General features: G+C 40.9%; 1 protein-coding gene across 5 annotated transcripts in view; it reads left to right on the plus strand.

Moving 5' to 3' along the window:
• Positions 1 to 9925, plus strand: part of cckb (cholecystokinin b) — a 59467-nt gene extending 49542 nt beyond the window's left edge. For all 5 annotated transcript variants that reach the window (XM_088328949.1, XM_088328945.1, XM_088328948.1 and 2 more), the window contains 3 exons: positions 455 to 572; positions 2783 to 2920; positions 9736 to 9925. In XM_088328949.1, the coding sequence (XP_088185075.1) occupies positions 455 to 572; positions 2783 to 2920; positions 9736 to 9875 (396 nt within the window). In that variant the 3' untranslated portion in view covers positions 9876 to 9925. The remainder of the gene's footprint in view (positions 1 to 454; positions 573 to 2782; positions 2921 to 9735) is intronic.
• The last annotated feature ends 972 nt before the right edge of the window (positions 9926 to 10897 follow it).

The following is a 10897-nucleotide window of genomic DNA, read 5'->3' on the forward strand; positions in this document are numbered from 1 at the left end:
ATAAAATTTTATTGTCATGTTTTAAACTTAATTCTACTTTAAAATAGGCTTTTTTCAATTGTAGTGTTTATAAACCTTATTTGAGTGGAAAATGATGGAAAAATCTGTATTTGTTTGTAATTGAGTTGACTATACAGTCTTATTACAATGTAATAAACCAGGGATTACAATTTTCCGCTGTTTTTGTTCTCAATTTGGCAAAAGGAATGTTATTGTAATATTTTTACTTCATTTTCAAACTCAATTCTACTTTAAAATAGGCTTTTTTTTTTTAATTCTAACATTAAATACCTGACGGTTTTTGGCAATGAACTAGTATTGATACTATGCCATGTATGAGATATTGGAATATTTGTCCATTTTTCAAATCAAAAATGGAAAATGAAAAAAAACGCCAAAATGCAGTTTTACAACGTAGCACTCTCAGGCGAGCGTACATGTATTTGTATTCCAGATGAGCGCGGGTCTCAACGTGTGCGTGGTCCTGGCCGTCCTGTGCACCAGTTCCTTGGGGCTCCAGAAATCGCTTTCCAGCCGAGGGGCCGAGGACCGCCGTCCTCTCCCCGAAGAAGGTACGGCTCTTCTTTTTCTTTCTCTTTTTCTCTCTTTCCCTCTTTCTTTGTCTTTATCTTTTCTTTCTCTTTCTTTCATTTTATATCTCTTCTTTCTATTATAATTCTTGATTTTTTTGTATGCCTTCTTTCTTTCATTCTTTATTTCTTCCATACCTTCTTTTATTCTTTCTTTCATTCTTTCTCTCATTCTTTCTTGATTGCTTTCTTTCTTCTCCTTTTCTTTCTTTTGTGCTTTATTTCCCTTTTCTTTCTGTCTTCCTTTCTATATTTTTTTTCTTTCTTGATTGCTTTCTTTCTTTCTTTTCTTTGTTTATTGCTTGCTTTCTTTCCCTTTTTCCTTACTTTCCCTTTTCTCTCTTTCTTGTTTTCTTGCTTTCCCTTTTCACTCCTTTCTTTCTCTTTCATTTACTAGTCCTAAAACTAAGTACAGCCTTGAATTTCTCTTCATGCAGATATTCTCCCTCTGTAACCCTACCACCCGGCCCAACTCCGAATCCAAACTCACCTTTTGAGACTTGCCTACCCATCATTTTTAACTCTACTCTGTGTTTAGGTATTTATTTTCGCTTTATTGGTATCACAGTTCTATATTCAGTGTACAGCAACCTTGGTTGTCCTAAAAGGTGATACTAAATCAAATGTATTATTATTGCACAAATCATTTTACGAATGAAAAGAGCAAAAAAATAGCAGTTTTCCCGTCATTCTCTACTCACAATTTTCCGTTTTGTGGTTGCTGTATAAGCCGCGCCCCCCTCTAGAGCAGTCTCTAGTGGTAGCCTCTGGGAGTCCTCGTAAATTGGATTTTCATTCGTCAGTCCGGCAAGATTTTTGGTCGAAATAAATCGCGTAGCTCGATATTCTCGTGCCTGGAGATGTACCACTGTATTTTATTTTATAGTGTTTAATTTGGCTTGGATGAGAGTATATATGGTAGGGAGAAAAATCGAAATGAGGATAAATTCAGCGTTCTCTCTCTTTGAGACATCGCGGCCATAACTGTATTTAGTTGAATTTTGTAGCTCAATATCAACACCTTTCACGGGTTGTTACTTTGCAATCAAGGGATCTCACACTCTCTCCGGTTTTCCTTTCTTTTTCTCTCCCTTTGCCTACATTCTCTTTTTCCTTTTCACGCTCTTGCTTTATATCTCACTCCCTCTTCTTTTTTTTTGCTTGCTCTCTCTCTTTCTCACACTTTCTTTCTCTCAAGCGCTTTGGGAAGTCTTCATTGACTTGAAAAGCGCTATATAAATGCAGATCATTTCATTTCTTTTTTTTTTCTCTCTCTTTTTCTATATTTCTTCTGTCTTTATTTCTCTTTTTTCACTCATTCTTCTCTTTCCCTCCCTATCTCGTTCTTTTTTATTTATTTTTTTCTCTTTTTCTCTCCCCCCTATTTTTTTCTCTCATTCTCTCTATCTTTCTTTTTCTGTCTCTTTCTCTGTTTTATTTCTTTCTTTCTTCCATTCTTTTTTTTCTTTTGTTTCTTTCTTTTTCCGTTTTCTTTTTCACTTTCCTCTTTGTTTTTCTCTTTTTTTTCTGTCTCTCTGTTTTCTTTCCTTCTTTCTCCTTATATTTTCTCTTTTTGTCTCTCTTCTTTCTCACTTTCTTTTTCTCTTGTTTTTCTTCCTCTATTTCTTTTTCACTCTTTTCCTTTCTTTTTTACCTTTTCCTCCCTTTCTCTCTCTGTCTTGTTTCCGCTCTATTTCTCACACTTTCTTACTTCCTCTTTTTCTCTCTCATCTACTAGTCTGGCCCCATGAGTGTTTTTCTAACATGTGGCCCCCTTGCGCTAAAATGAGTTTGACCTACTGTTAAAAAGCCTTTTCGGATGTTATTTTTCCCACTGTTGGTCACGATCCAGGTTTGAATCCTGCAGCATACAAAGATTTGGTCATCAATGTTTATTTATTGCTCAATCATTGCACAAATACGGAAGTATATGATTGCACACCTAAAAATACTGTGTCCCTTTCCGATCTTATCCACCGTATTCTGCGCTATATAAGGCACACTGGGTTAAAAAGATTCTGGCAAATTTGGGGATTTTAGGTGCGCCTGATAACCTGGAAAATACGGTGAATACAGTAGGGAGAACATCTACATAAGGAGAAATTCAGTGCTCTTGTAATCTGTGCTGGAGTTCCCTTGGGTTCCTTTGTGATGTGTCGGTCCCACGCGTGTCATGTTGTGTGTCCCTGCAGCCCACCTGGAAGGCGACGCCCACAATCTAGGGGACCCCCATCTCCGGCGCGCCCGCTCAACACCCCAACTCAAAGAGGACGGCGACTCGAGGGCCAACCTCAGCGAGCTCCTGGCCAGACTCCTCTCCTCCCGGAAAGGTGCGTGTCATCCTTTCTCCCAAGAAAAAAACCGAAAACCATCGATACGTGTCACTCATTATTGAAGTGGTCTTGGCCGGACCCTATCTGCTCGCGCTCCGCCATGCCCCTAATTACTGGCCTCGATACACAGCGGCTTCGTAAAACCAATGAGTGGCTCCGGAAAGCTTTTGTGGTTTGAGAGTGCGTTTATTAGAGTCTTCCGGCCGTTCCCGCAGCCATTGAAAATTCCTTTTGTTTTGTTTTTGCAAAAGACGGGAAAAAACCTTGTTTTTGACTTCTCGGTATGTTGATGAGCTTTCGGAAACGGTCGACGTTAAGGCAACTGGGTGTAATTACTGTTTTATATCCAGTGTTGGGCACATTCCTTTTCAAAAAGTCATGAGTTAGAGTTACTTCTTTCACTTGAGCTAGCAACTGAGTTAGTCTGTAGGAAAAGTAACTAGTTACCAGGGAAAGTAACCATTACCTTAGCAGTATTCGCGTCAGTTGAATGGAGAAAAACAGGTAGTTGTGTTATAGAACCTTGCCAAATGTATTCCCTCTTACCACCATTTATCCTACACTTGAAGTACAACGATATGATAAAATAATGATCTACAGCAAACAATATAAAGTGAGTTTAATCAATTAAATCTAACTCTCGCAACCTGGTCAAGTAGAAATCTGCAACTGCACTTCTATACCTCTCTCACTCCCTCCCCTCTCTCGCTCATTTTTATCCTCCTCCTCGAGCTATCTTTCTCTCTCTGATAGCCACCACGACTTCTCTGAGTGAGGGGACGGCAGCAGGTTTGGAACAATTTGTGTTTGAAGACGAAGAAACCACTGAGAAAGAGCCCTACGCTAGTTTTTGCAAATGCGAAATTAAATACGGTGGTACCTCTACTTCTTTAATTGGTTCTGGGAATAGCTTTGTAACCTGAAACATTTGTAAGTAGAGGCGCCTTTTGAATGCAAATGCTCTAATCCGTTCCAAGCCCCACAAAAAGTATATTTTTTTAAATAAATGATAAAAGAGCATCAGAACATGAAACAATTACATGTTAAAATTGGTATACTGCACAATAAACATAAAACGAGAGGCACATCCTGTAAAAAAAAAAAAACTAAGAGTAAAGGAAATAATTAAATCATTTAACTGGCCTCTTTGTATTCCGGTCCTTCTTGCGTTTCTTGAAAACTGATCCAATGGCGTCTGCTTCTGACTGCTTTGACGATCTTTCACGACAGAGCCAGGCAGTCATCATCATATTAAGCAATTGTTTTAGCCGACCACTAATTGTTGCAACCACGAGATAAAAAATGTGTAAAAAAAAAAAAAAAAGAAAAGAAAATCACATTGTTTGATTTTGAATGAGTTTACTCGCAAATCATCTTAGTTATATTTTTGGTATTGACATAATATTTATCTCAATACTTTGTAATGTACCCTTTGTTTGTAATACCGGCCGCCAAACATTTTCTGGAACTCTTTACAAGATCCTCGCACACTGTTGCTGGTATTTTGGCCCATTCCTCCATGCGGATTTCCTTTAGAGCAGTGATGTTTTGGGGCTGTCATCACACAGTCTTTCAACTCTCTCCCGAGATTCTCAATGAGATTGACGTCTGGAGACTGGCTAGGCCACTTCAGGACCCTGACATGCTTCTTATAAAGCCCCTTCTTTTGTTGCCCTGGCTGTGTGTTTTCGGGATCATTGTCATGCTACATATATATATATATGTATGCCCTTGCTGGTGAAAGGACATTTTCACTATAAATTTCTCAATACATGGCCTCATTCATTCTTTCCTTTACACAGATCAGTCAGAAAAACAACCCCAAAGCATGATGTTTCCACCCCCATGCTGCACAATGGGTATGGTGTTCTTCAAATGCAATTAAAAGAAGAGAACCTGTGTTTCTATCAAAAAGTACTTTTTGGTTTCTTGTGACCATAACACATTCTCCCAGTCTTCTTCTGGATCATCCAAATACACTTTAATGATCTGAGACGGGCCTCGAGGCGCACTAGCTTCAGCAGGGGGTGGGATTTTAGTCCCTACCGGAGCATTGTGTTACTCATAGTAACCTTTGTTACTCTGAAGGTCACACTCTAGGTCCCCCCCCGTAGTTCTGGGATTTTTGCTCTCTGTTCTTGTTACCACCACAGGGTGAAATTTTGCATGAAGCCCCAGGCCGAGGGAGTTTATCAGTGGTCTTATGTCTTCCGTTTTCTAATAAATGCTCTCACTGTTGATTTCTTTACACCAAACGTTTTACCTATTGCGGCTTCAGTCTTCCCAGCCTGGTGCAGGTCTACAACTTTGTCTCTGGTCTTCTTCGACAGCTCTTTGGTCTTGGCCATAGGTTGTAGACGGGGGTCTTTTATACGGATAAGAAGTTCAAAGGGGTGCCATTAATTCAGGTAACCAGTGGAGCCGCGTAAGATCTCGTTAGAAGATGTTAGACCTCTTTAACAGCCAGAAGTCTTGTTATTTTCCACTCTTAATTTGGAAATAAATTCTTCAAAAATCAAAGCATGTGATTTTCTGTTTTTTTTTTCACATTCTGTCTCTCATGGTTAAGGTTTACCTAGGTTGACTATTAAGAATCTCAAATTTTTCAAACAGGAGAACCTGCACCATTTCCGATTGACCAAATACATATTTGCCGCATTATTCATTCAAGTTTCACGGTTTACTTCCTCTGGCGTGTTTCGGGCAAGTACAGCCTGGTGGCACCCATCCCTCTCCAGGCTCTTTTTTGGTGGGTGGTGGTTTCCTCCCCCACATGAAACAGATAGTACTGTTTTTAGGGTTACCAGTAGCAGGAGAAGCCTCCTGATCTGACTCAGATACAGCACCTTCATCATCTGGTCTCCGTCTTCCCAGCCCTCTACTGATCGTGTATTCTATTTCCGTTGCGCTCCATTCCAAGAGGAAAAAAACAGACTTTGAGACATAGGAGATGGAAGTGGCACGGGTTTTATCGATTGGCATCCGTAGGTTGTGCAGGAGGAGCGGTGTTCCTGGCTTGTTGCTTTTGCATGTTTTGGGTGTGGGAGGTGTCGTTCTTCCAGCCTTCTGCAGACGATCTTCTCGGCACACCGCGGAACTTGAAAGATTTTGCGTAGGAGGCGGTGGAACGGCTGAAATCGCAACATCTCCCGCCCGCAGGGGGATGCCGTTTGATTTCCATCGCCACCGGCATACAGTAGAGTTCGTTTGAGATCGGGGGCCGCGCGGTGGGAAAACAAACTGTCACGGGGGCCGCACTTGTGGATTAAAGAGAAGGGGAAAAAGAAAGAGAGAGAGGTAGATAGAGAGAAAGGGAAAAAGAGAAAAAAGGGAGAAACGGCAAGAGGGAGAGAGAGAGAGAAAGAAAAGAAGGAATGGGATAAATACAGACAGAAAGTGAGAAAGCGATAAACAAAGAGAAAAAGAGAGAAAGACATGGAGGAAAAGAAAAAGAAAGAGAGGGAATAAATAAAGAATGAGAGCAATAGAGAGAGAAATATAGAGATACATAAATGATGGTAGGGAGTGAAAGAGAGAAAGAAAAAGAGTACAATAAGAAAGAGAGAGATAATTAAGAAGAGGAGAGAAAGATAAAAAAGAGAGGAAGAGAATGGCTGAGAGAGAAAAAAGAAAGTAAAATAATGAAAGAAAAATGGAAAAAGAGAGATAGAGGGAGAGAGAGAGGGGTAGAAAGGGGGACAGAGATAGAGAGAAAGACTAATAGAGAGAGAACATCAGAAAGAGAAAGAGACTAATAGAGAGTGAAAAGAAGAAAGGGAGAGCAAAATACAGATTTAGAAAAAATAAGGGAGAATGAAAGAGAGATATTAAAAACAAATCTAAAGGAATGGAGAATGAAAGAAAGAGGAAGAAAGAAAGAGAATGAAAGAAAGAAAGAATAAAAGAAAAAGGCAATATAATGGAGAAATAGAGAGAAAGGAGTGAAAGAGAGAAGTCAAAGAGAGAGCGAAAAAGAAGAAAAACAGAAAAAAGAGAAAGAGAAAATTAGAGAAGGAGAGGAAAAAGGGGGAGAGAGAGAGACAGTGATAATGTTAGGAAAGGGAGAGAAAGCAAAAAAAACCAAATACTGTATAACAATGTCAACAAGCCAACTAAAATACCTTCCAAGTTAGCAGTACAAAAAATGAAATCACCACTGGATCCAATTTGAAAGTAGTAATGTATGTAAAACCTTAGTATCCGTTAACAAGATCATTATAAGGTTGTCAAAACGAAAGACCGTATCCCTCCCAGGACGATAGCATCCATCCAATCCGAGTACTTGCTCAGTATACATATTATTTTAGTATTTGCTTCCGCTCGTCTGGCTTCAAAATAAAGCGACTAGTTGTATTTCAAGATTCATTCGGTTAGCACAGTAGTCACAATTGATTCCATTGGTATTAGCATGAACTTTGTTAATTACCGAGTATTTGGTATCGGGCCCGATAATGATCATGTACCCCTCGTTAGTTAGTAACTAGCGTCGGCATGTATAACCGTTTTTCTATATAGTAGTATTAATACTTGTTCTCGATCACTATGCCATGTGTGCAAAGGATGGGAGAGCTTAAGATCAGCGGCATGGCTCAGCATGTGTACAGACTGTTGTTTTTTTATATTGGCTTCGAATTACACTGGGTACAGTACGTAGAGCTTCTTTCAGGAATGTTTTTGTTGTACTTTTGCGTATACCTGTAGAAATTTGAGAGTTTGGGGCAAAAGACGGGATCAAAGCGCAGTAACAAAGTTGAGAAAACACACGGATTAATTGTCTATCGTGGAATCTCCACCGAAAAACAACATAATGATGAGTGAGGATTCATTTTTGGAGAACGAAAATCGTATATTTGCCGGCATCCTTAATTCAATGCTACACGTTTCTCTCAAATGATCCCGCCAATTTCTGCCATTTTGACTCATTTTTGAAGGCCTACAGAAAAGTCAGTTCTGGATCTATAGAGGCATAGGACATGTCCAAAGGAAGCTGCAATTCCATATTTCATCCATCCATCCACTCCATCTTTCGTTATCCGGGGTCCAGTCTTGGGTGAGCAGTCTCAGCAAGGACCTCCCACTTCATCTAGATCATCCCACAGGATGCCAAGGAGTTTCCAGGCCGGCCTGGAGATGTAGTATCTCCAGCGTACCCTGGGTCGTCTCCAGGGCCCCTCCTGCCGATGGGACATGCCTGAACATCTCCAGAGGGTTGACGTCCAGGAGGCAACCTTATCAGATGCCCAAGTCACCTCAACTGGCTCCCCTCAACGCGGAGGCGTGGAGGCCCCTGAATGGCTGAGCTTCTCACCTTCCCTCTAAAGAATAGCCCAGCCACCCTGTGGAAGAATCTCAGGACAGTCTTCTTTCGGTCATGACCCAAAGTAAATGACTACAAGTGAGGGTAGTGTTAGGAAATAGATATTAAAAATGTACCGTTTACCAAATTGTTCTAATTAGTTATCTGACTCCATCGACCAAACACCACCTAACAATGCGCGCTCGTTGGACAAGACGGACAAAAAAACAGCTTTTCCACACGGGGGCAGATTTAATTTCTTAAACAAATTAACTAAGTGAACTCCATCAAATTAGCCGAATTAGTGTCGCTTGAGTCTTCGTCGAGCCTCCTCTCTCGTTCTCTCTCGATCTTCTCTGATCTTCTCTCGACCGACGTCTCTCCGCCAGCTGGTGTGCCGGCTCCTCCCATGGGTGGCCGGGAACGCCCCCTCGCCTCGATGTCTGAAATGGTCAAAAGATCCCCGAGCGTTTCCACGTCATCAGGGCTTTGTTCTCCAAACATCGCCTGCCGTCCCCCGTCACCAGGGCCCCTCTCCGTCGTCGGATGTGCTGATTATCTTATCAGCCCTTCGTCCCAGTTCCTGCTGTTTTCTGTAAACATCGTTCTTCACAAGGTTGCATTGACCTCGCCCCACAGCTCAGCCAGTGAATATCTTTTGCATTAAATGTCATTTGTATTTGATCTTACAAAATCCCTTATAGTCAAATGTATAAAATCCTTCAGTAGGAACGTAGATCCACAGGTAAATCGAGAGTTTTGCCTTTCGGCTCAGCTCCTTTTTCACCAGGACACATCGGACCGGGGTCCGCATGACGGGAGACGCTGCACCGACCCATCCGTCGATATCCAGTTCCATCCTACCCTCACTCATGAACAAGACCCCGAAATACTTTAACTCCTCCACTTGGGACAGGATCTTGTCCCCGACCCGGTGAGAGATGCCACCGGCTTTTCTGGCTGAGAACCATGGTCTCTAACTTGGAGGCGCTGATCTAAAAAGTATGTTTCTAGCTTTTACCATGACTCAGTAAACAAAAGTTAAATTTTGTAGTTTCTCGGATATCCCAAAAACTTCTGAGAAAAATGTATCCAAACAATGCTTTCCATAAACACAAGGGCACTTTGCTCGCAGAATAATATTTTATTGCAACAACACTGAACTGATGCGTGAACGATACACGAACTTAGCAAGAACTTTTCGAAGCCCGATGTTTCCAGTGAATTAATGACATGATCTTGGTCACCATCGCAATCGCATTCTCTGTGAACAGACGATGACAATGAGATATCATCTTTTTTTTTTTTCAAAAGAAAAAGCTCTGTTGAAAAGTTAACTGCCTATTACTATCGGTCTATATTCCACTGCTTCACTACGCATACTGGAAACATGAGACTGCCCTCACACACTCATTTGCCAAATATAGGAAGTGGGGGCTTCCTCGATGTGTGTACAAAGATGTGATCAAATCCACGCCATCAAAATGAGTTGGTTGCGATGTGTTTTCCCCTCCAGCCGCTTCGGTGCGTCGCAACTCGTCCAACAGCAGAATGAGCGGCCCGAGCGGCGCTAACCATCGAATAGCGGACCGAGACTACACCGGCTGGATGGATTTCGGAAGACGCAGCGCCGAAGAGTACGAGTACTCTTCGTAGGACGGCATAACATTTCTTCTCCTCACACACAATAAAAGTCTACTTCATGATCTTGTACATTTGTTTGTAATGTACTGTTAAATGCAATATACATATGCCAAACTTCAGCCGTTTTGAAAAAAGGAGGACGTGTGGTCTTGCGGTACATGGAGACCTACGACACTCAATAAACTAGAAAAACTGGTTGCTGGTCTCAATTTTAGAGGGGAATTTTCCATATCGAAGGCACATCCATGCACCTGCAGTGCAGTCATTTAATATATTATCTAAGCTACCCGATTTGTGTTTGTGTGTGTGTTTGTATGTGACTTATAGGCTCCAAAACGGCGGAACTGATTTTCGTGAAAATGTACACAGTTGTACTTTGGGCCTCCGTAAGTGTATTAAGCTAGGTTTCGTGTCAAGCCACCTCCAATAAATATCAACGGAATCGATAAACATCTGCTTTCATGGGGTTTGCTTTTGAGGGGTCTCTAACGCATTCATGTGGCCAAATTGAGAACTGCAGCTCCTGACCACCGACCACTCCAAGCAGCCAAATCCAATCTACAACAGACGGCAACTTTCGACGCTGGGCTGTAACTGAGAATCATCAAAGCAAAAACAATTATTACATGACATGCTACATGTGTTGTTGTGTGTTATTAACATTTGGATTTATTGAATTTATCACATTTTTCTGTTTTTAGTTAGGATGTAAATAATTTAAAAGAAAGTATACTGTTTCTCGGTCGTTCGTTTTTTAAATTAGTGCAGTTAATTTTAACCAGGCATGTTTTGGCCATTTATGACGTGAGGTTTGTTTACGACCAGATTTACAGAAAAATGAAACTACATCTTATTTATCATTTCATTGGCAGAGCAAGAAAGCAATAAAAGGACTGTAGCTCATAGATAAAAATGTTTTTGGGCTGCTTCGTAAAAAAAGACAAAAAAAAAAAAAACAACATTAGATATGTAATCCTCCTTTATGACATAAAAATCTATGCAACGCGCAAAAAAAAATACTGAGGGCTTGAGTT

Source organism: Urocampus carinirostris, chromosome 2 (genome assembly GCF_059441175.1).
Source record: "Urocampus carinirostris isolate Australia breed hairy pipefish chromosome 2, RoL_Ucar_1.0, whole genome shotgun sequence".
Lineage (NCBI taxonomy): Eukaryota > Metazoa > Chordata > Actinopteri > Syngnathiformes > Syngnathidae > Urocampus > Urocampus carinirostris.